General features: G+C 35.2%; 1 protein-coding gene across 2 annotated transcripts in view; it reads right to left on the bottom strand.

Moving 5' to 3' along the window:
- The window catches only part of LOC149801796 (uncharacterized protein KIAA0825-like), a 136,291-nt gene that overhangs the window by 24,543 nt on the left and 84,209 nt on the right, over positions 1–27,539 (bottom strand). Inside the window, exons 22-24 of one of the 2 annotated variants that reach the window (XM_089956141.1) lie at positions 24,575–24,677; positions 7,577–7,680; positions 3,794–3,865 (exon numbers count right to left, since the gene is read on the bottom strand). In XM_089956141.1, coding sequence (XP_089812267.1) covers positions 3,794–3,865; positions 7,577–7,680; positions 24,575–24,677 — 279 coding nt within the window. The remainder of the gene's footprint in view (positions 1–3,793; positions 3,866–7,576; positions 7,681–24,574; positions 24,678–27,539) is intronic. The other variant, XM_089956142.1, reaches the window with a different exon arrangement.

The following is a 27,539-nucleotide window of genomic DNA, read 5'->3' as shown; positions in this document are numbered from 1 at the left end:
CATACAGTGCATAAATCAGGATAAAAGGATTAACATAAATTGTGAGATCTTGATATCATGTTTCTTTTTTTTACCACAAGCAAATTAGCATGTTTCCAATACTGGAACCCAAACTGTGACATAAAGGTTACATTTTCAAAATACTTGGATTGTGACATAAAGGTTACATTTTCAAAATATTTGGATCTCAAAATGCAATACACTATTTTAGAGTTTCAATGTGTATGTTTTGGTCAATAGTTGTTGTTGTTGTTGTAGGGTTTAATGCCATTTTTCTGCACAAGATAGGTTATACATGGCAGCCAGTATAAATGGTGGAGTAAGAACCTGGGAAAACCTCAGAAAGAACCATCGACCCATGAGAAGCTTCTGGCAAGCTTTCTCACATACCTGCATTGGCCGAATCCTAGACTTGAACCCAAGCAGACAGTGGTGAGATGGCAGTGATCAGTATGGTGAGTACTTTAGACCACTAGGCCACTTGGGGCCCCTTGGTCAATAGAGATAAGAGGATGGTTTCACAGAAATTTTTGAGTGTACAGCTTTTCTTAGGAATTTAGTATTGTTATTGTTATTATTATAAGATTAAATGCCATTTTTCAGCACAAGATAGGCTATACATGGCAGCCAGTATAAATGGTGGAGGAAGAATCAGGGAAAACCTCGGGAAGACCCATGAGAGGGAATTTAGTAAGTATCTGGCATCCATGTATAGTGCCATCTGCTTAAATATCAGGTAAAACTGCAATCGATAGTACATATGATATTATACTAAAAGTCATACAAGTCATGTATGCATTTTGTATCTACTATTTCAGTAACAGATGTAGTTTTTTAGAATTACTTGTTTAGCTGGGGCTTTTTCTTCATATTAGATAAACACAGAAAACAACATAATGTTATTATTTGTTCTTAACACTGACACAAAATACACCAATTTATTTCTTGTCTGTAGTTATGAATGAAATTAGCTAAGAAAATTAAATTTATGAAACACCGGAGCAAAATCAATTATTGATCTTCATTTAATTAATGAATAATGCATCATGTCCATATAAATGCTAGCAAGTTTCATCAACAAGCATGGAAACACTGCAAACCAATTTAATTCATAACCTGGGATGCAAGATGTTGTCAGCTCAATTACTAAAAAGAAGTAACTCATTACTGGGTGATGAAAGAAAGCTACTTGTCAGAAACATATCAAACACTCATCTGGATTTTTAACTTATATTCCTAGCTAATAGATGCTTATTATCTTCAGAACTAATCTAGAAATCAGACAGAAAAGTAATTACTTACTTACAGTGCTTTTATTTTTTATTTATCTAAGGGAGTAATGTAGCATTAATGTAACAAGCAATTTCAATAATCAGACAGAAAAGTAATTACTTACTTACAGTGCTTTTATTTTTTATTTATCTAAGGGAGTAATGCAGCATTAATGTAACAAGCAATTTCAATAATCAGACAGAAAAGTAATTACTTACTTACAGTGCTTTTATTTTTTATTTATCTAAGGGAGTAATGTAGCATTAATGTAACAAGCAATTTCAATAATCAGACAGAAAAGTAATTACTTACTTACAGTGCTTTTATTTTTTATTTATCTAAGGGAGTAATGTAGCATTAATGTAACAAGCAATTTCAATAATCAGACAGAAAAGTAATTACTTACTTACAGTGCTTTTATTTTTTATTTATCTAAGGGAGTAATGTAGCATTAATGTAACAAGCAATTTCAATAATCAGACAGAAAAGTAATTACTTACTTACAGTGCTTTTATTTTTTATTTATCTAAGGGAGTAATGTAGCATTAATGTAGTAGTAATGTAACAAGCAATTTCAATAATCAGACAGAAAAGTAATTACTTACTTACAGTGCTTTTATTTTTTATTTATCTAAGGGAGTAATGTAGCATTAATGTAGTAGTAATGTAACAAGCAATTTCAATAATCAGACAGAAAAGTAATTACTTACTTACAGTGCTTTTATTTTTTATTTATCTAAGGGAGTAATGTAGCATTAATGTAGTAGTAATGTAACAAGCAATTTCAATAATCAGACAGAAAAGTAATTACTTACTTACAGTGCTTTTATTTTTTATTTATCTAAGGGAGTAATGTAGCATTAATGTAGTAGTAATGTAACAAGCAATTTCAATAATCAGACAGAAAAGTAATTACTTACTTACAGTGCTTTTATTTTTTATTTATCTAAGGGAGTAATGTAGCATTAATGTAGTAGTAATGTAACAAGCAATTTCAATAATCAGACAGAAAAGTAATTACTTACTTACAGTGCTTTTATTTTTTATTTATCTAAGGGAGTAATGTAGCATTAATGTAGTAGTAATGTAACAAGCAATTTCAATAATCAGACAGAAAAGTAATTACTTACTTAGTACTTTTATGTGTTATACATCTGATGAATGAGGGATGCTATGTTTTCCTCCCTATGAGCTACATGCTAACTGGCTTTGATTTAGATACTAAAGCTATTATTAAGGTAGCAAAGAACATTATCTGAGTAGAGTGGCATACACTTGTAACTGTATATATCCATCTTATATTTGCAACGGTTTGGACATGAAAAACATCACTTACCTTTAACAAATTTTTAAAATTATGTTACTACAAGTACATCAACATAGCTCAGCTATGTTAAATATTTGTCCATTGTAATCTTACTGAAATATGCATTTTCAAGGTGTCATTCATAAAAGCCTTAAATAAATCCCTTGTTTAGATCAGAGATAAAATAATATGAACAAGCAAAATCTCTTTTTATGAGGCTGTATGGATGAAAGCTATTACTGGTTTTCAAAATCAATGATCACTGTATAGTTGACCAAACTTCATGGCATATACCTACATCCTTTATATTTAATCCAAGCAAAAACACAACAAACCAATCTTTTTGTTTTCATTACATAAATCACTGTCACATTTGGAATTATGTAAAATGGACAAAGTTTTATCAGCAATGAAAAAGTAAAGTGCAAACATGTAACATGAAGACAAAATATTACTGTATTAATTTCTTCTATTCATGTCCAATAAAACACAACAAACTCCATTTTCACAGATGTAGTATTAAAAATCTACACTAAAAAACATGCATGCCATAGCAACCCAGTGTTGGAAACTTGCTTAAATACCAATATCTCTTTAAATGCATGTAATCTGAACTATAAATGTTTTAAGTCTTTTGTTCTCTTCGTTTCTTAATAATGAACTGATTAAAACAATAATCAAATATTCTGTGAGAAAATATTTAAGCAATAACCTTTAATGAGCATTTTCTACCGAAATGATTCTGCACTACACTACACAGAGGCAGACAAACTATACCAAGGGAGGTAACCACTCTGAGTGTAATCATTCCATTAAGGAATAGAAATTGAGTTATGCTCTTTAAAATAGCTTTACTGGCATTTTTCAAGGTCAAAATGCCAATAGAACTAAATATAGAAAGTGCCTTTGTATTAGAAACACAAACTATTCTTAGCAATAGAAGAGCAGAAAACATGCAATAGGCTTGGAAGAGATTTCAATTCCTCCAAGCCAAAAATGAGACATAAAATTTAAATGCAATGGTGTCTCCATTTGTTGGGAACATTAACAATTTCTGGCATGGACATTTACAAAGACAGTTAAAGAAATGCTTTTAATAATTAGGTCTTGAATGCATGTATATTAAAAACTTTTAATTACATGAGAAATCTGTGGTATTTTTAAGCAAGCCAAACTTATTTCTGCAGCCCATTCCATATACTGCATAGCTCTTACCTGTCGCTGTATCCACTACTTCACTTGTTACAAACCTGTACAGCTCGTCACAGAAATGTAAAGGGGCACTACCTGTCAGAAGTCAGGCAGTGGAGGGTTAATGAGAGAGAGCTTATAACAATGCTAATTTATCACAGGTCATTCAGTGACTACATCATTCAAGCTTTTTGGCCTTAAGCTTAACTTCCAACAAACAATGGTGGTGATAAAAAATTATTAGACATTTACAGATGGAGTAAGAGAGGCAATGAATGGTCATGCTAAAGTTCACTTGGCCTTCAGACAAGCAGGAAAATTTACCTTATGGAACTTAGGTATGCCCCCACATTTCAACTGCTAAATACTGTTCATCAAAGATAAGAAATAGTCTATATTTGTTTTATCATCAACTTTCTTTATCCACAAACTATCCCACTAGTATGGAAGTCAATGGATTTTGCATAAGGAGTTTAAACCTTCCATGTTTACAGGTTTTATGTGTCAGTGCCAATGTCTTCACTCAAAGTCAAAAAGGAGCTTAGAACAAGTGAGTAATATATCAAACACTTTAAAAAAACTGGGAACTCATGAGATTAGTTTCATTAATGGCAAGGAACTATCACAGAAACTGTTGATGATAATAGAAAAAGATTATGTAATATCGATATCTTGTGTTGTTGCCCATACCTGTTATGAAAATTTCCATAGAAATTACAGCAATTGGAGAACATGTCTTATATTTTCTCATAAAGCTACTGAAAGACTCGAGCTATTATTGATTATTGATGGTACATCATCATGGGTCCTGCTAACATCAATTTACTCCAATGATCAATAAAAAGAGGAGTTTGTGTTGGGCAAACAAAGGAGAAGATGGGCATTCTGGGGCCATGACTCCTCCAAATGATGACAAGGAATGCCTGAAATCCTATTCCTTCAAGTCTCATTAATACATGCAACATCTCATGCAAAGACAAATATATAAGGCAAGGGCTATAACTCTTTCCAAACTGGAATGACACATAAGAACAATATTCATATCAAATTGCATTAGAATATGTTTAATGGTTCTTGGGTTATGCTGGTTCAAGCAACATACCATGTACAAATATACCATGTACAAATATGAAATTAACTTTGAAGGGCCATAACTCTATCCATATTGAAGTAGATACAAAACCCAAACCACTTAATATCCAGTTATCAAGGTGACTGACAAGGTCCAGGACTCTGTCCAAAATGGTAAAGATGAATCAAAGCCCATAGAAATGCAAATCTATGTCTGAGAGAAAATGTTCTTACCAAATTCCATCAAAATGTGTTGAACGGTTCTTGAGCTATGCTGACTGCTACCAACATTCCAAGCTTCCTTGTCAAGACAAAAATATGCTCAACAAGAGGCATAACTTTGTCCAAAATAGAGCAGAAAAGACTAGTCCTATGAATGTTACACATAAGTCTATGAGACAATGTTCATACTGAATTGCATCAGAATATGTTTAACAGTTCTTGTGCTATGCTAGTTACATGCAACATACTATGCACATATATGAAATTACTTTTTTGGGGGTGGGGTTCATAACTCTTTCCTGTAAAATACACATCTAGGTCTATGAGGTAATGTTCATACTGAATTGCATCAGAATATGTTGAATAGTTCTTGTGCTATGCTAGTTACACATAACATACTATGCACAGAGATGAAATTACTTGGGGGGGGGGCATAACTCTTTCCTGTAAAATAAACATCTACATCTATGAGGTAATGTTCATACCAAACTACATCCAAATATGCTAAATGGTTTTTGAGCTGTGCCAGTTACACTATCCCATAATGTTTTCCAAAATGATGTTGATGGAACACAACACATAAAAGTCTATATGTAGGGCAATAAATATATTTTATCATCAGAATATCAGATAAGTTAAAGTTATACAGTCAGTTTACAGTCTTTCCCCATAGGCGCTAATATAGTCAAATGAAAAGCAAAAATCTTGATATGTGGGACAGTGCATCAAGTCTATGTGATAGTTCTACAAACTAAAACAAACTGTGTGATAAAACAAGAGACCCAAGAGCATCAGACATGGCTCATCTGGCTGATAATTATCTAAAGGTAAAAACCTAAGATGGTATGATGGTTTCTTACACTGGTTTTAATAATTTTGGGTCTCTATGGATGGCAAATAAGCATCATTTGTGCAAGAATGAGAGGTGTTACGCCGGGGTTGCTTTCTGTGAAATTATGTTAACTTTTTTGACTGGTTTTTGAAAGTTGTTTAAAGGTTTTTCTATTTTCAGTTACAATGTCCAAATTGAATTATCGATCATTATCATTTAAGCCTGGATTCAATGTAACAGTGAATTACATTCAAATTTTTCAGAAAAAGATTTTTTATTTTACTTCACCGTTTATAATGCAGCCAAATTTGATAGTAGATCAATATTACTTGTACAAATTTTAAAGGTCTTATTGCTTGGATCATTTTTATCAAATTTCATCAACTTCTCTACAGTCATTCACTTGTTTTGGATCGTCATCATTTATACAGATTAACTGGCTTTGTGCAAGAATAATTTCTGTTAAATTCTGTAATATAATATTCATCTGTTTGTGAAAAGCAGTCACTGAAATGTTCTTTTTTTAGTAATGTTGGCCATATTTGATAGTGGATAGATATCATTTATCCACATTTTAAGACCCTCATGCAAGAATGTTTCTTCTTAAATTTGGTCAAATTCTTTTTTAATGATTTCTGAAAAGCCATTTAAGGTATTTTCCTTTCTTAAGTAATGGTGGCCTATCTGATGGTGGATTGGCATCATCTGGTAAAATTTAAATGGCCTTTTTGCCAAAATGTTTTTGATCAAGTTTTGGTAAAATTTTATTATGTGTTTTTTCAGAAATCATTTAAAAGTTTTTCTATTTCTAGTAATTGCAGACATATTTGATAGCAAATCTGCATCATTTGTATAAAAGGATCCTTTGTGTCAAATATGATCAATTCTGTTCAGCAGCATTTGAGAATCAGTTGTGTCAAAGTTTTCGTATTTTCAGTTATGTCTTCTACATCTGATGGTGAACTGGCACCATTTGTACAAATCTGAATGGCATTCAGGCCACAATGTTTCTATAAAATTTGAATGGCATTCAGGCCACAATGCTTCTGTAAACTTTGAATGGCATTCAGGCCACAATGCTTCTGTAAAATTTGAATGGCATTCAGGCCACAATGCTTCCGTAAAATTTGAATGGCATTCAGGCCACAATGCTTCTGTAAAATTTGAATGGCATTCAGGCCACAATGTTTCTGTAAAATTTGAATGGCATTCAGGCCACAATGCTTCTGTAAAATTTGAATGGCATTCAGGCCACAATGCTTCTGTAAAATTTGAATGACATTCAGGCCACAATGCTTCTGTAAAATTAGGCCATATTCTGCTAAGCAGTTTTAGAGAAAAGTTGTAAAAGGTTTTTCTTTTTAAGTAATGGTGGATATATTTGATGGCAGATTTGTATCAACTGTACAAATTTTGAAAAGAACTTTAATGCAGGATGCTCCTTGCTAAACTAAGTTGAAATTATTCACTGGTTTTTGTGATGACAAGAGAAAATGCTGAAAGATTACTGATATATACACTACACATGACAGATGCAGTGTCATACTATAAGATTACTCTGTCTTATGGTTTGGTGAACAACTGGATCAAATGAATTGTTTTATGGTATAACTCTTTTTAATTACCATAACTGTATGTTGTATGGCATGAAAAGTTAGTCTGGATGTAACACATGTACTAACCAGTTTCTGTGTCAACGACTTCACTCATCAGGCCTGTAAACATTTGATCTGTGAAGAGTGTCGTGGCCCTTTCCAGCTTAGAATTGTCACTGACTTCAAAGATTCTGAAAGCAAGAAAAACTGAAAACTGAAACTTGCACCTTTGTAAACTCTGTTGATTTTCATCCTCAACTAGTTATAATAAATTCCCTCATTTGTCAGTAACTGTAACAATTTCTTCAGATATTATCTTTTAATTCAATGCAAAATAATGACAATTTAACTAACTGAAGTTAGACATGAAATGTTCAGTCTGAAAATAATACCATTTTTCTGTCACCACCCTGACCATGGCATTTTACCTGTTTTATGATAATTAACTTTTTATGTCTGATAAATTTATAGCAGGGCTCAAATTTAACACTAACCTGTATCCATGTTAGTGGCTTTGCTGATGGATCATTAAAATCCAGCCATCACTAATCCATTGGAACAGTGAATGTTACCACCAGTCGCTATAATAACATCTAGGAAGTGGTTGTGAATTGGCATTCCCTTTGGTGGTTAATTGATATATTTATTAAGTGAGTACCTGATGAGGCACAATAAATGCACATGGTGCAAAAGGCCATATTTTAAACCACTCCTCAATTCATTACATGAATTAGTGTTAGTATTGTTAAAACTCTTTTTGTACATGGAACTAACTTTGGGTACAGCCCCAAGCACTGCTTTTATTAACGATGATAAGAAATGGTGAATGGTCTCCAGCTGGTATTGATCGATCAGAAAGGGTTATGTTTATGGAATTAACAAATAATCTAGAATTACACGAAAACGTGTTTAGTATTTATATCATTATTGATAAACATTTGGTGCAATGTGCAATGACAGTTGTAAACATGTGGAACAAAGTCACCAGTAAAATGGATGAAATTAGATGATGACAAGTGAGAACATGATTGCAAATATCCAAAGGCCAATAAATCACCAGAAATGCAAGGAAAATGAACACAAATAGCTTAAGTAAGACCCCATAAAAACTGTCATGTTGTGTATATTCTGCATGGAGTTTCCTGAGAAATGAAACTGAGCAAGTTATATCATTTCTTTTTGGTGAGATACACTTATTATTTTGAGCTGATATTAATGAATAATAAATGCTGAATTAGAAACTGAACTAGCTTTTATTTGATTTTACCTGGATAAGTCAAATTTAGGCTGAACAGTATAAATATTATTTGGTGATCCTGTGGGTTACCTTAAAAAATTCCTAATTCTGAACCCTGACAATAATGAACATTAAATATCTAAAAGCATTCTTCAAGTTCTGTAATGAGGAATAATTCTGAACAAATAATATCTGTCTACTAGCAAAGGCTGCAGATCTTGTCATACTGTATACACATGAACAAAATCAAGAGTAAATCAAAGGAACTTACACTCTACTGCCAAAAATAATTTCCAAGACTTCAACAATATACCATTTTTTCTTATTAACTTGTGTATGTTGAAACCACCGATGTCACTCCACTCACTTAAACAAAATTTGTTAGCCATTTTCCATGACATACCCATTACTTTCCATGACTTCTGACCATTTTCCATGCCTTTTCCATTGTTTTTTGATGACTGTGGGAACCTTGCATTCAGAAGGAGTAGCAATAACAAGTTTTTTTAAGATAGTCAATGTGGCAGCCATATCTGATATAAAATTGGCACCATTTACATATAGACGTTTGGTGAAAGTATTGTACTGATTTGACAATTCTGAAAACCCCATGTCAATATGACTTTCTGTTTAGGAGCAGTGATAACAAAAATTCAAGATGTCTGCCATGGTGGTCATATTTGTTATCAGATCAGCACCATTTTCATTTACAATGAACTAGACATCATAAAAAGTAATTATGTGAAAACCCCATGTTGATTCATTCAGAAGGAATAGCAGTAACAAGATTTTCAGTAAAGCCAACATGGCAGCCATACTGGATGTCCGAGCAACAACATTTTCATTTAGGACCAGCCGGAACTTTGGATGCACATTTGTCCATGTAAAGTTTCAAGGCAATCCTTCAAGTAGTTTAGGAGGAGTAGTTCTAACAAACTTGGGTCAACAACACTACCAAAAACCAAAACTACCATCAGAAAATCATACCTATTTCTCAACTACGTCAGACGATATAAAGATCACAAACTAGTGCCAATGGATCAATGGATGATGACAGACAATGAATAGTGGACATAAAACAGACAACTAGCTATCCCTCAAGAAATGAGACATAATTTGTCTTGGTCTGGAACAAAAATGCAAATGAAGTAGATCCTGATAATGCGAGGTGAATGTGAGCAACCCAAGTGAGGAAGTGATCTCTCTATGGGAAGTTAATAACCATCTGATGTGAAAGATTTGCACTGCCTGACATAGTTTAGTAATCAAGCAAATGTCTGGACTCAAGCTGGAGTCTAGTCTAAGTATCATGTGGAATAAGCATGACACTTTGGATAGTCCCTGTATCAGCAATGTTCTGAACTGGATCTTATGTTGACATGGTCTATACATAACAGAAATATCCACCTAAGTTTGAGATGAAAATGTTTAACAGTGGTTTAATCACCGAGTTAATCCTTTTAATCCAAGAACAGATAATGGACCAACATTACAGTTACTACTAGATATCTGCTATTCCCAATTTTGCACAAACATGAAACCACTAGTATTAATATCTGAGAAATCAAGCATAACATACTGGTAAATACAGGTCAACGGAGTGTAAGATACAGATCATGGTGACCTAGTATTTACTCTCGTTGGTTGTACTCATCATGATGCATCTACACACCAAGTTACATGACTGATGACAATAGTGTGAGAAACTAAATACAAAGGTCAACCCAGATCAATGTGACCTAGTTTTGAATGTAGGGTGTCATGTTGAATGTGATGTATCTTTACATCAAGTTATGTATGTAGGGAGTCATGTACAATGTGATGCATCTTTACCTCAAGTTATATGACTGTAGCATGTCATGTGCAATGTGATACATCTTTACCTCAAGTTATATGACTGTAGTGTGTCATGTACAATGTGATACATCTTTACTGCAAGTTATATGACTGTAGCATGTCATGTGCAATGTGATGCATCTTTACCTCAAGTTATATGACTGTAGAGTGTCATGTACAATGTGATGCATCTTTACTGCAAGTTATATGACTGTAGAGTGTCATGTGCAATGTGATGCATCTTTACCTCAAGTTATGACTGTAGAGTGTCATGTGCAATGTGATGCATCTTTACCTCAAGTTATATGACTGTAGTGTATCATGTGCAATGTGATGCATCTTTACCTCAAGTTATATGACTGTAGCGTGTCATGTGCAATGTGATGCATCTTTACCTCAAGTTATATGACTGTAGTGTGTCATGTGCAATGTGATACATCTTTACCTCAAGTTATATGACTGTAGAGTGTCATGTGCAATGTGATGCATCTTTACTGCAAGTTATGACTGTAGTGTGTCATGTGCAATGTGATGCATCTTTACCTCAAGTTATGACTGTAGAGTGTCATGTGCAATGTGATGCATCTTTACCTCAAGTTATGACTGTAGAGTGTCATGTGCAATGTGATGCATCTTTACCTCAAGTTATATGACTGTAGAGTGTCATGTGCAATGTGATGCATCTTTACCTCAAGTTATATGACTGTAGTGTGTCATGTGCAATGTGATACATCTTTACCTCAAGTTATATGACTGTAGAGTGTCATGTGCAATGTGATGCATCTTTACTGCAAGTTATGACTGTAGGGTGTCATGTGCAATGTGATGCATCTTTACCTCAAGTTATATGACTGTAGCGTGTCATGTGCAATGTGATGCATCTTTACCTCAAGTTATATGACTGTAGTGTATCATGTGCAATGTGATGCATCTTTACCTCAAGTTATATGACTGTAGCGTGTCATGTGCAATGTGATGCATCTTTAACTCAAGTTATATGACTGTAGTGTGTCATGTGCAATGTGATACATCTTTACCTCAAGTTATATGACTGTAGAGTGTCATGTGCAATGTGATGCATCTTTACTGCAAGTTATGACTGTAGTGTGTCATGTGCAATGTGATGCATCTTTACCTCAAGTTATGACTGTAGAGTGTCATGTGCAATGTGATGCATCTTTACCTCAAGTTATATGACTGTAGAGTGTCATGTGCAATGTGATGCATCTTTAGCTCAAGTTATGACTGTAGAGTGTCATGTGCAATGTGATGCATCTTTACCTCAAGTTATATGACTGTAGAGTGTCATGTACAATGTGATGCATCTTTACCTCAAGTTATATGACTGTAGTGTGTCATGTGCAATGTGATACATCTTTACCTCAAGTTATATGACTGTAGAGTGTCATGTGCAATGTGATGCATCTTTACCTCAAGTTATATGACTGTAGAGTGTCATGTGCAATGTGATGCATCTTTACCTAAGTTATATGACTGTAGTATGTCATGTGCAATGTGATGCATCTTTACCTCAAGTTATATGACTGTAGTGTGTCATGTGCAATGTGATACATCTTTACCTCAAGTTATATGACTGTAGTATGTCATGTGCAATGTGATGCATCTTTACCTCAAGTTATATGACTGTAGTGTGTCATGTGCAATGTGATACATCTTTACCTCAAGTTATATGACTGTAGAGTGTCATGTGCAATGTGATGCATCTTTACTGCAAGTTATGACTGTAGTGTGTCATGTGCAATGTGATGCATCTTTACCTCAAGTTATGACTGTAGAGTGTCATGTGCAATGTGATGCATCTTTACCTCAAGTTATGACTGTAGAGTGTCATGTGCAATGTGATGCATCTTTACCTCAAGTTATATGACTGTAGTGTGTCATGTGCAATGTGATGCATCTTTACCTCAAGTTATATGACTGTAGTGTATCATGTGCAATGTGATGCATCTTTACCTCAAGTTATATGACTGTAGAGTGTCATGTGCAATGTGATACATCTTTACCTCAAGTTATATGACTGTAGAGTGTCATGTGCAATGCGATGCATCTTTACCTCAAGTTATATGACTGTAGTGTATCATGTGCAATGCGATGCATCTTTACCTCAAGTTATATGACTGTAGAGTGTCATGTGCAATGTGATGCATCTTTACCTCAAGTTATATGACTGTAGTGTATCATGTGCAATGTGATGCATCTTTACCTCAAGTTATATGACTGTAGAGTGTCATGTGCAATGTGATGCATCTTTACCTCAAGTTATATGACTGTAGAGTGTCATGTGCAATGTGATGCATCTTTACCTCAAGTTATATGACTGTAGTGTGTCATGTGCAATGTGATGCATCTTTACCTCAAGTTATATGACTGTAGTGTATCATGTGCAATGTGATGCATCTTTACCTCAAGTTATATGACTGTAGAGTGTCATGTGCAATGTGATGCATCTTTAGCTCAAGTTATATGACTGTAGTGTATCATGTGCAATGTGATGCATCTTTACCTCAAGTTATATGACTGTAGAGTGTCATGTGCAATGTGATGCATCTTTACCTCAAGTTATATGACTGTAGAGTGTCATGTGCAATGTGATGCATCTTTACTGCAAGTTATGACTGTAGTGTGTCATGTGCAATGTGATGCATCTTTACCTCAAGTTATATGACTGTAGAGTGTCATGTGCAATGTGATACATCTTTACCTCAAGTTATATGACTGTAGTGTCTCATGTGCAATGTGATGCATCTTTACCTCAAGTTATATGACTGTAGAGTGTCATGTGCAATGTGATGCATCTTTACTGCAAGTTATGACTGTAGTGTGTCATGTGCAATGTGATGCATCTTTACCTCAAGTTATATGACTGTAGTGTGTCATGTGCAATGTGATACATCTTTACCTCAAGTTATATGACTGTAGTATGTCATGTGCAATGTGATGCATCTTTACCTCAAGTTATATGACTGTAGTGTGTCATGTGCAATGTGATACATCTTTACCTCAAGTTATATGACTGTAGAGTGTCATGTGCAATGTGATGCATCTTTACTGCAAGTTATGACTGTAGGGTGTCATGTGCAATGTGATGCATCTTTACCTCAAGTTATATGACTGTAGTGTGTCATGTGCAATGTGATACATCTTTACCTCAAGTTATATGACTGTAGTATGTCATGTGCAATGTGATGCATCTTTACCTCAAGTTATATGACTGTAGTGTGTCATGTGCAATGTGATACATCTTTACCTCAAGTTATATGACTGTAGAGTGTCATGTGCAATGTGATGCATCTTTACTGCAAGTTATGACTGTAGGGTGTCATGTGCAATGTGATGCATCTTTACCTCAAGTTATATGACTGTAGTGTGTCATGTGCAATGTGATACATCTTTACCTCAAGTTATATGACTGTAGTGTATCATGTGCAATGTGATGCATCTTTACCTCAAGTTATATGACTGTAGTGTGTCATGTGCAATGTGATACATCTTTACCTCAAGTTATATGACTGTAGAGTGTCATGTGCAATGTGATGCATCTTTACTGCAAGTTATGACTGTAGGGTGTCATGTGCAATGTGATGCATCTTTACCTCAAGTTATATGACTGTAGTGTGTCATGTGCAATGTGATACATCTTTACCTCAAGTTATATGACTGTAGTGTATCATGTGCAATGTGATGCATCTTTACCTCAAGTTATATGACTGTAGAGTGTCATGTGCAATGTGATACATCTTTACCTCAAGTTATATGACTGTAGTGTGTCATGTGCAATGTGATGCATCTTTACCTCAAGTTATATGACTGTAGTGTGTCATGTGCAATGTGATACATCTTTACCTCAAGTTATATGACTGTAGAGTGTCATGTGCAATGTGATGCATCTTTACTGCAAGTTATGACTGTAGGGTGTCATGTGCAATGTGATGCATCTTTACCTCAAGTTATATGACTGTAGTGTGTCATGTGCAATGTGATACATCTTTACCTCAAGTTATATGACTGTAGTGTATCATGTGCAATGTGATGCATCTTTACCTCAAGTTATATGACTGTAGAGTGTCATGTGCAATGTGATACATCTTTACCTCAAGTTATATGACTGTAGTGTGTCATGTGCAATGTGATGCATCTTTACCTCAAGTTATATGACTGTAGTGTGTCATGTGCAATGTGATGCATCTTTACCTCAAGTTATATGACTGTAGCGTGTCATGTACAATGTGATGCATCTTTACCTCAAGTTATATGACTGTAGAGTGTCATGTGCAATGTGATACATCTTTACCTCAAGTTATATGACTGTAGAGTGTCATGTACAATGTGATGCATCTTTACCTCAAGTTATATGACTGTAGAGTGTCATGTGCAATGTGATACATCTTTACCTCAAGTTATATGACTGTAGGGTATCATGTGCAATGTGATGCATCTTTACCTCAAGTTATATGACTGTAGAGTGTCATGTGCAATGTGATACATCTTTACCTCAAGTTATATGACTGTAGTGTGTCATGTGCAATGTGATGCATCTTTACCTCAAGTTATATGACTGTAGTGTATCATGTGCTATGTGATGCATCTTTACCTCAAGTTATATGACTGTAGAGTGTCATGTGCAATGTGATACATCTTTACCTCAAGTTATATGACTGTAGTGTATCATGTGCAATGTGATGCATCTTTACCTCAAGTTATATGACTGTAGAGTGTCATGTGCAATGTGATGCATCTTTGCCTCAAGTTATATGACTGTAGTGTCATGTGCAATGTGATACATCTTTACCTCAAGTTATATGACTGTAGAGTGTCATGTGCAATGTGATGCATCTTTACCTCAAGTTATATGACTGTAGAGTGTCATGTGCAATGTGACGCATCTTTACCTCAAGTTATATGACTGTAGTGTGTCATGTGCAATGTGATGCATCTTTACCTCAAGTTATATGACTGTAGTGTATCATGTGCAATGTGATGCATCTTTACCTCAAGTTATATGACTGTAGAGTGTCATGTGCAATGTGATGCATCTTTACCTCAAGTTATATGACTGTAGCGTGTCATGTGCAATGTGATGCATCTTTACCTCAAGTTATATGACTGTAGCATGTCATGTGCAATGTGATGCATCTTTACCTCAAGTTATATGACTGTAGCGTGTCATGTACAATGTGATGCATCTTTACCTCAAGTTATATGACTGTAGAGTGTCATGTGCAATGTGATACATCTTTACCTCAAGTTATATGACTGTAGTGTATCATGTGCAATGTGATGCATCTTTACCTCAAGTTATATGACTGTAGCGTGTCATGTGCAATGTGATGCATCTTTACCTCAAGTTATATGACTGTAGCGTGTCATGTACAATGTGATGCATCTTTACCTCAAGTTATATGACTGTAGCGTGTCATGTGCAATGTGATGCATCTTTACCTCAAGTTATATGACTGTAGTGTATCATGTGCAATGTGATGCATCTTTACCTCAAGTTATATGACTGTAGAGTGTCATGTGCAATGTGATGCATCTATACCTCAAGTTATATGACTGTAGCGTGTCATGTGCAATGTGATGCATCTTTACCTCAAGTTATATGACTGTAGAGTGTCATGTGCAATGTGATACATCTTTACCTCAAGTTATATGACTGTAGTGTGTCATGTGCAATGTGATGCATCTTTACCTCAAGTTATATGACTGTAGTGTGTCATGTGCAATGTGATGCATCTTTACCTCAAGTTATATGACTGTAGCGTGTCATGTACAATGTGATGCATCTTTACCTCAAGTTATATGACTGTAGAGTGTCATGTGCAATGTGATACATCTTTACCTCAAGTTATATGACTGTAGAGTGTCATGTACAATGTGATGCATCTTTACCTCAAGTTATATGACTGTAGAGTGTCATGTGCAATGTGATACATCTTTACCTCAAGTTATATGACTGTAGGGTATCATGTGCAATGTGATGCATCTTTACCTCAAGTTATATGACTGTAGAGTGTCATGTGCAATGTGATACATCTTTACCTCAAGTTATATGACTGTAGTGTGTCATGTGCAATGTGATGCATCTTTACCTCAAGTTATATGACTGTAGTGTATCATGTGCTATGTGATGCATCTTTACCTCAAGTTATATGACTGTAGAGTGTCATGTGCAATGTGATACATCTTTACCTCAAGTTATATGACTGTAGTGTATCATGTGCAATGTGATGCATCTTTACCTCAAGTTATATGACTGTAGAGTGTCATGTGCAATGTGATGCATCTTTACCTCAAGTTATATGACTGTAGTGTCATGTGCAATGTGATACATCTTTACCTCAAGTTATATGACTGTAGAGTGTCATGTGCAATGTGATGCATCTTTACCTCAAGTTATATGACTGTAGAGTGTCATGTGCAATGTGACGCATCTTTACCTCAAGTTATATGACTGTAGTGTGTCATGTGCAATGTGATGCATCTTTACCTCAAGTTATATGACTGTAGTGTATCATGTGCAATGTGATGCATCTTTACCTCAAGTTATATGACTGTAGAGTGTCATGTGCAATGTGATGCATCTTTACCTCAAGTTATATGACTGTAGCGTGTCATGTGCAATGTGATGCATCTTTACCTCAAGTTATATGACTGTAGCATGTCATGTGCAATGTGATGCATCTTTACCTCAAGTTATATGACTGTAGCGTGTCATGTACAATGTGATGCATCTTTACCTCAAGTTATATGACTGTAGTGTATCATGTGCAATGTGATGCATCTTTACCTCAAGTTATATGACTGTAGCGTGTCATGTGCAATGTGATGCATCTTTACCTCAAGTTATATGACTGTAGCGTGTCATGTACAATGTGATGCATCTTTACCTCAAGTTATATGACTGTAGCGTGTCATGTGCAATGTGATGCATCTTTACCTCAAGTTATATGACTGTAGTGTATCATGTGCAATGTGATGCATCTTTACCTCAAGTTATATGACTGTAGAGTGTCATGTGCAATGTGATGCATCTATACCTCAAGTTATATGACTGTAGCGTGTCATGTACAATGTGATGCATCTTTACCTCAAGTTATATGACTGTAGCATGTCATGTGCAATGTGATGCATCTTTACCTCAAGTTATATGACTGTAGAGTGTCATGTGCAATGTGATACATCTTTACCTCAAGTTATATGACTGTAGGGTGTCATGTACAATGTGATGCATCTTTACCTCAAGTTATGACTGTAGAGTGTCATGTACAATGTGATACATCTTTACCTCAAGTTATATGACTGTAGCGTGTCATGTACAATGTGATGCATCTTTACCTCAAGTTATATGACTGTAGAGTGTCATGTGCAATGTGATACATCTTTACCTCAAGTTATATGACTGTAGAGTGTCATGTGCAATGTGATGCATCTTTACTGCAAGTTATGACTGTAGGGTGTCATGTGCAATGTGATGCATCTTTACCTCAAGTTATATGACTGTAGTGTGTCATGTGCAATGTGATACATCTTTACCTCAAGTTATATGACTGTAGTATGTCATGTGCAATGTGATGCATCTTTTCCTCAAGTTATATGACTGTAGTGTGTCATGTGCAATGTGATACATCTTTACCTCAAGTTATATGACTGTAGAGTGTCATGTGCAATGTGATGCATCTTTACTGCAAGTTATGACTGTAGGGTGTCATGTGCAATGTGATGCATCTTTACCTCAAGTTATATGACTGTAGTGTGTCATGTGCAATGTGATACATCTTTACCTCAAGTTATATGACTGTAGTGTATCATGTGCAATGTGATGCATCTTTACCTCAAGTTATATGACTGTAGAGTGTCATGTGCAATGTGATACATCTTTACCTCAAGTTATATGACTGTAGTGTGTCATGTGCAATGTGATGCATCTTTACCTCAAGTTATATGACTGTAGTGTGTCATGTGCAATGTGATACATCTTTACCTCAAGTTATATGACTGTAGAGTGTCATGTGCAATGTGATGCATCTTTACTGCAAGTTATGACTGTAGGGTGTCATGTGCAATGTGATGCATCTTTACCTCAAGTTATATGACTGTAGTGTGTCATGTGCAATGTGATACATCTTTACCTCAAGTTATATGACTGTAGTGTATCATGTGCAATGTGATGCATCTTTACCTCAAGTTATATGACTGTAGAGTGTCATGTGCAATGTGATACATCTTTACCTCAAGTTATATGACTGTAGTGTGTCATGTGCAATGTGATGCATCTTTACCTCAAGTTATATGACTGTAGTGTGTCATGTGCAATGTGATGCATCTTTACCTCAAGTTATATGACTGTAGCGTGTCATGTACAATGTGATGCATCTTTACCTCAAGTTATATGACTGTAGAGTGTCATGTGCAATGTGATACATCTTTACCTCAAGTTATATGACTGTAGAGTGTCATGTACAATGTGATGCATCTTTACCTCAAGTTATATGACTGTAGAGTGTCATGTGCAATGTGATACATCTTTACCTCAAGTTATATGACTGTAGGGTATCATGTGCAATGTGATGCATCTTTACCTCAAGTTATATGACTGTAGAGTGTCATGTGCAATGTGATACATCTTTACCTCAAGTTATATGACTGTAGTGTGTCATGTGCAATGTGATGCATCTTTACCTCAAGTTATATGACTGTAGTGTATCATGTGCTATGTGATGCATCTTTACCTCAAGTTATATGACTGTAGAGTGTCATGTGCAATGTGATACATCTTTACCTCAAGTTATATGACTGTAGTGTATCATGTGCAATGTGATGCATCTTTACCTCAAGTTATATGACTGTAGAGTGTCATGTGCAATGTGATGCATCTTTACCTCAAGTTATATGACTGTAGTGTCATGTGCAATGTGATACATCTTTACCTCAAGTTATATGACTGTAGAGTGTCATGTGCAATGTGATGCATCTTTACCTCAAGTTATATGACTGTAGAGTGTCATGTGCAATGTGACGCATCTTTACCTCAAGTTATATGACTGTAGTGTGTCATGTGCAATGTGATGCATCTTTACCTCAAGTTATATGACTGTAGTGTATCATGTGCAATGTGATGCATCTTTACCTCAAGTTATATATGACTGTAGAGTGTCATGTGCAATGTGATGCATCTTTACCTCAAGTTATATGACTGTAGCGTGTCATGTGCAATGTGATGCATCTTTACCTCAAGTTATATGACTGTAGCATGTCGTGTGCAATGTGATGCATCTTTACCTCAAGTTATATGACTGTAGCGTGTCATGTGCAATGTGATGCATCTTTACCTCAAGTTATATGACTGTAGTGTATCATGTGCAATGTGATGCATCTTTACCTCAAGTTATATGACTGTAGAGTGTCATGTGCAATGTGATGCATCTATACCTCAAGTTATATGACTGTAGCGTGTCATGTACAATGTGATGCATCTTTACCTCAAGTTATATGACTGTAGCATGTCATGTGCAATGTGATGCATCTTTACCTCAAGTTATATGACTGTAGAGTGTCATGTGCAATGTGATACATCTTTACCTCAAGTTATATGACTGTAGGGTGTCATGTACAATGTGATGCATCTTTACCTCAAGTTATGACTGTAGAGTGTCATGTACAATGTGATACATCTTTACCTCAAGTTATATGACTGTAGCGTGTCATGTACAATGTGATGCATCTTTACCTCAAGTTATATGACTGTAGAGTGTCATGTGCAATGTGATACATCTTTACCTCAAGTTATATGACTGTAGGGTGTCATGTACAATGTGATGCATCTTTACCTCAAGTTATGACTGTAGGGTGTCATGTACAATGTGATGCATCTTTACCTCAAGTTATATGACTGTAGAGTGTCATGTGCAATGTGATGCATCTTTACCTCAAGTTATATGACTGTAGGGTGTCATGTACAATGTGATACATCTTTACCTCAAGTTATATGACTGTAGCGTGTCATGTACAATGTGATGCATCTTTACCTCAAGTTATATGACTGTAGAGTGTCATGTGCAATGTGATGCATCTTTACCTCAAGTTATATGACTGTAGTGTGTCATGTGCAATGTGATGCATCTTTACCTCAAGTTATATGGCTGTAGAGTGTCATGTGCAATGTGATGCATCTTTACCTCAAGTTATATGACTGTAGTGTGTCATGTGCAATGTGATGCATCTTTACCTCAAGTTATATGACTGTAGTGTGTCATGTGCAATGTGATGCATCTTTACTGCAAGTTATGACTGTAGGGTGTCATGTGCAATGTGATGCATCTTTACCTCAAGTTATATGACTGTAGAGTGTCATGTGCAATGTGATGCATCTTTACCTCAAGTTATATGACTGTAGAGTGTCATGTACAATGTGATGCATCTTTACCTCAAGTTATATGACTGTAGTGTGTCATGTGCAATGTGATGCATCTTTACTGCAAGTTATGACTGTAGGGTGTCATGTGCAATGTGATGCATCTTTACCTCAAGTTATATGACTGTAGGGTGTCATGTACAATGTGATGCATCTTTACCTCAAGTTATATGACTGTAGTGTGTCATGTGCAATGTGATGCATCTTTACCTCAAGTTATATGACTGTAGAGTGTCATGTGCAATGTGATGCATCTTTACTTCAAGTTATATGACTGTAGAGTGTCATGTGCAATGCGATGCATCTTTACTGCAAGTTATGACTGTAGGGTGTCATGTGCAATGTGATGCATCTTTACCTGAAGTTATATGACTGTAGCGTGTCATGTGCAGTGTGATGCATCTCTACTGCAAGTTATGACTGTAGGGTGTCATGTGCAATGTGATGCATCTTTACCTCAAGTTATGACTGTAGAGTGTCATGTGCAATGTGATGCATCTTTACTGCAAGTTATGACTGTAGGGTGTCATGTGCAATGTGATGCATCTTTACTGCAAGTTATATGACTGTAGCGTGTCATGTGCAGTGTGATGCATCTTTACCTCAAGTCATATGACTGCAAGCAATACTCTAAGAAATAAGCTAAATGAAACCAATGAAATGCAAACTTAAGCACAAACCAGTGACCTTTGAAGTATAGGTCACATAGAACCAACTTTCACTGACTGATGTAGTAATCATCACGATAAAAATTCACAAACCAAGATATTTGGCTCTATAAGCAATACTGTCTGATAAAATGAACTAAACAGAAACCCATGCTATAAGGTTGATGCCAAACTAACAGATGGACAGTTGGAAAGGCAGACTTCATCTAAGTCAGAATTACTTTGCAGTCCAGACAAAAACTCATGGACCAGCTATTACTGCACAATGTCAAAAGAAGAGGTACATAAATTCATGCAAACATATTCAGACTCTAAATAAGGAACAGTATTATTGCAAGAGCCAGAATTTTGTAAAATATGATTAAAATGTTGATAATATTTTTAAAATAAAGTTTTTAGGGAAATTCTTTTGGTATCAAACAAATGATGTGGAAGCTAGTATGACAAAAAATTGGTGTACTTGGCTATTCTAAATTGGTCAAGGTACCTAGCTCTATCATCAAAATCTGGTCATTGTCAAAATCTTCTGAGACCAAAAATGTGTCCCTTCTAGTATGCTATAGTGTTTAGAAGCTCGTATGTTACTTAATGCATTCAAAGCAATAACTCTGTAAAAAATAAGAATACCAATCATCTTGTTGTTGTTGTTCTAGGGTTTAACGCCATTTTTCAGCACAAGATAGGCTATACATGGCAGCCAGTATAACTGGTGGAGGAAGAACCCTGGAAAACCCAGGGAAGAACCACTGACCCACAAGAAGCTATTGGCAGGCTTTCCCACGTACCCACGCTAGCCGAGCCTTGGACTCAAACTCACGCAGACAGAGGTGAGATGGCAGTGATCCGGAACGGTGAGCGCTTTAGACCACTCGGCCACTCGGGGCCCCCCAATCATCTTGGAAGACACCTAAGACTTGCTAAGATAAAGGTATATATGTAAGATAAAGGTATATAATGAAGATTCTGATTAAAATCCAATAAAAACTATGTTCATATCAAAAGCAGAATGCCTATTATACATTTTTTTATAAAAATAATTATCTTTCATGGGTCAGTACTCAATAAATTAACATCAAAATCTGATCATCTTCAATCTCATCCATGATCTTGTTGAGCTAGATCCAGTACTGTCAGTCAATCAAGGCACAAAAATCTAAAACAAAATATGGTCAACATCTGTTTGTCAGATTCACTATATATCTGATTGAAAGCAAACAAAAGTGTAAATGCCATTATTCCAAAATCATTTGGATGTCTATTCTAAGTTGCACATGGACAATAACTCAAAGAAATACAAGCAATATCTGCTCTTCAGCAAACTCAGATCTTACTGATATGAAGCAGGAAGTGAGGATGCTAGATTGTTCACATGGCTGTGCATAGCAATGAATATACTGGGATGAACAAGGGCCATAACTCCAAGAAATATCTGCAGAACATGCTCATCAATAAACTTGTAAGGGATATTGTGATGAAATTTCACAGTACATTTGGTTAAAATCTTTTTAATAACTGTTGAAGATAGAATGTTCAAAAGGCTGTGTATTAGCAATGCACATACTAATGTGATCCAAGGGCCATAACTGCAGGAATATAATTAAATAATATCTTATTAATGATAATGGTTGGTTCTTGTTGTTATGGGTTTAACGCCATTTTTCAGCATATGAAATGAATTCCAATTTTCAATGTGCTAATGTACCAACAGTTTTGAATAGGCTGATGTACCAGCAATTTTGATCTATAACAATTATATAATCCAGAATGGCTTTGAATGAATTCACAATAATCCCAAAGTAGTGTTTTTGTCCAAAAGGTCAATGAGCACTTTGTAATTCCAATGAATCATTTTTAAATAAATGATTCCTCTCAAACAATATCTGAACACAACTAAAATGATTCAAGAGACTGATCTTAAGAGTGTGTGTGTGTGATTTGGATTTTTAACATAGCTTTAACAATTTTTCAGTCATATCGCTACAATGTCTGCAGTGTGGCAGTTTATAGTGATGCCTAGCACTGGGGCATCATGTCGCAGACATGTAGCATAATGTCCCACCCAATCACATTATCCTGACACAAAGCCAACCTGTCCTAACACCAACCTCTTAATGCTGAGTGCCAAGCGAGACAGCTGTTAGTACCATATTTGTAAGTCTTTGGTATGACTTGGCCAGGATCGAACCCATGACCTCTCTCATCTGAGGTGGATGCTCTAACCACTAGGCCACTGGAGCAGTTGATCTTAAGAAGACAGGAATCAATAATTTTCTTTACCACAGCCTTATAATAAAAATTCAGGACACAATAAAATGACCAGCAAGTGAGTCACTAGTTCTCTTCCAGAACATTCTAAGTTTGTAAATAAGTCTAGACCTTGAATATCAGTCAGCAACTTTTTATAAACTGATTTAAGTCAGGAAGATAACTATTCCACCCTCAATCAAGGAAAAAGATCAAGCACACAAAAAACATTAAATATACATAACACCATGTTAAATAACTGACATATGATATATGTACCAAAGACATGGAGATCAACATTCAATGCATTTCACTATGCCTAAAATATGAAGACAATAGGAGATAAAAAGACAATTCTAAAGGTCATCTACTTTATAAATAAATAAAAGATGAACAATTACACATCTTTAATGCCTAATGATTTGATGTTCATATATACCAACGTCTAAATCAAGTCCAACAACAAATATCACAGACCCTGATCTTCCATGACATAATGTGCATGCAGATCATGGTCTTTGTTGTTTTATTACAGTGTTACTCCTAACAAACTGCAGAGATTTAGATTTTTGGTGCATTATGTCAAGACAGATCTGGGTTTGGATTTAACTTGTGAGTATAAATGGCATTTTGAATATTTGCCGAGTGAGAAGAGGTTCAAATCTTACTCGCTGGTTAGGTAGTTGATGATGATGTTGAGCTTCTCAATCATCCAGTCTTTATTTTCTTTGCAGAATTTGCCTGCCAACCGAGGGGTGCTACTTCCTTTCACTGCAGGAGAAAAAATGCAATTCAAGGCAAGAAACAACTATTTTAGCTATGTTGATAACCCGTTATTCTAAGACTAAGATGAATTCCAAAAGTTTAAAGGTAACTTTTGGATTAAAGAAAACAACTGTACTTGCTATAACTCTGCATGAATGTTTTATAATTATTTCTTTAGCAATAAATTTTTAATATCTTCAGAAAAATGTTAATGAGAATGTTTGTCAAAGACAAATAACACCAATTCTCCAAAAGTTTCATATTAATGGGCTGTATATACTAAACCAGTACTAATTTTTGGATAAAATTCAGGAAATACTGATATTTTATACAAAGTCTTACTCCCAGATGGACTAAAAAAATGAAATCTGATCCACTAAATGTGGATTCATTTATTTTCATGGGTATCAATTTTTGTGGTCTAACACAAGACTATTTTATCAGAAATAATTGCAGGCTTGCAAAAAATCCTATTATTTCTACAACAGAATCACTATTTGTTGATTTGTACAGCAGTCCTGTTGTCTATACAGTGGAATTACTGTTGTAGATTTGCACAGTAGTCTTCTTGTTCCTACAATAGAATTACTGTGGTAGATTTGCATAGTATTCATTTTGTTTCTACAATAGAATTGTCTGTAGATTTGTGTAGTTCTATTGTTTCTACAATAATTACTGTTTGTAGATTTGTGCAGTAGTCCTAATGTTCTTACAAGAGAATTAGTGTTTGTAGATTTGTGTAGTCCTATTGTTTCTACAGTAGAATTAGTGTCTGTAGATTTGTGAAGTAGTCCTCTTGTTTATACAATAGAATTACTGTTTGTAGATTTGTGTAGTCCTAATGTCTCTACAGGAGAATTACTGTTTGTAGATTTTGTCAGTTCTATTTGTTTCTACAATAGAATTTCTGCTTGCAGATTTGGGGAGTTCCATTGTCTCAATAGAATTACTATTTGTAGATTTATGTCCTTCTATTGTTTCTGCAATAAAAATACTATTTGTAGATCTGCATATGATTCCTACTGCTTCACAACAGAATTCCTGTTTAGATTTGGGCAGTTCTATTGTATCTCCATTAGTCCTCCCATTGTTTCAAAAACAGAATTACTGTTTGTACATTTGCATAGTAGTCCTACAACAGAATTACTGTTCTGTAGATCTGAGTAGTCCTGCAGTCTATATAGTAGAATTAGTGTTTGTAGATTTGTGTATTTGTCCTGTTGTTTTTACAATGGAATTACTGTTTGTAGATCTGCATAACATTCCTATTGCTTCATAACAGAATTATTGTTTATAGATTTGGGCAGTTCTATTGTATCTCCATTAGTCCTCCCATTGTTTCAACAATAGAATTACCGTTTGTAGATTTGCATAGTAGTCCTACAACATAATTACTGTTCTGAAGATCTGAGTAGTCCTGCAGTCTATATAGTAGAATTAGTGTTTGTAGATTTGTGTATTTGTCCTATTGTTTTTACAATGGAATTACTGTTTCTTGATTTGTGTAGTCCTACTGTATTTACAATATAATTACTATTTGTAGGTTTGTCAAGTAGTCATATCATTTATACAAAATAATTACCATTTGTTAATTTGTGAAGCAGTCCAAATTACTGGTCATATATTTGTGAAGCAGTCCAATTGTTTCTACAGTAGATTTAATTTCTGCTGGTTACTTAAATCTGTGGTTTGTAGAAATCACAAAAATTCCAGACACTGGTATCCCAAGAAAATGTTTAATTCACAGTATCATGAAATCAGTCAAAATGAAATCCCATTTGAAACTGAAAAAATGTTGCCCTGCAATCTTCTTTGATTTCACTGCAGTCTTATCCAACAGGTACAAATCTTAAAGTATGAAAACCCACACATACCTATGAGAAACTCCTCTCTGCTGGTTACAAATTGAGCTTAAAAGTCTCATATTAATATGAATGTTGTTGTTGTTGTAGGGTTTAACGCCATTTTTCAGCACACGATAGGCTATACATGGCCGCCAGTATTAAGGGTGGAGGATGAACCCGGGAAATCCCTGGAAAGAACCACCGACTCTCGAGAAGCTACTGGCAAGCTTTCTCACATACCCACATTGGCCGAATCCGAGACTCAAACCCATGGAGACAGAGGTGAGATGGCAGTGATCCATAACAGAGGGCGCTTTAGATCACTCAGCCACTCAGGGCCCCCATTTAATATGAATGGAAAAAGGATGTAGCCATGGTGAAGCATTTAAGCATTCTATCTATTCAATTTGGATGAAAGATACTGAAGTAATAAGTATTAATTTAAAATGCAAAGTTCAGCCTCCAGAGTGGTAACTAGTTCAGCCAATCAGATATAAGATTACCTTATAAATATGCACAGATCTTGCCAAAATCAAACTCATTCAACATATTAATGATATACAACTATTTAACAAGACTGTTCATAATCTAATCTGAAATGTAGCTTCCAGTGCTGAGTTGTGCCAATCAGATGCAAGATCTCATCTTTAATATTCATAGATCTCACTCATAATCAAACATGAGAAATCTTGATGACATCTATTTACCAAATCTGATCAAAGTGGTAAACAAAACCCCAGTCAATCAAATGCCTCATAAATATACAGATAGATGACACAGAACATATGAAGGATGACACAGAATGTAAGATGGATGACACAGAACATATGATGGATGGTACAAAACATATAATGGATGACACAGAATGAAAGATGGATAACACAGAACATATGATGGATGACACATTATGTAAGACAGATAACACAGAACATATGACCCATGACACAGAATGTAAGACAGATGACAGAGTATGTACAATAGATGACACAAAACATATAATGGATGACACATAATGAAAGATGGA

The sequence above is a fragment of the Sinohyriopsis cumingii genome, chromosome 4 (assembly GCF_028554795.1).
Source record: "Sinohyriopsis cumingii isolate HCF-2022 chromosome 4, ASM2855479v2, whole genome shotgun sequence".
Taxonomy (NCBI): domain Eukaryota; kingdom Metazoa; phylum Mollusca; class Bivalvia; order Unionida; family Unionidae; genus Sinohyriopsis; species Sinohyriopsis cumingii.
The sequence above is the reverse complement of the archived record's forward strand: the minus strand, read 5'-3'. Positions and strand labels throughout refer to the sequence as shown.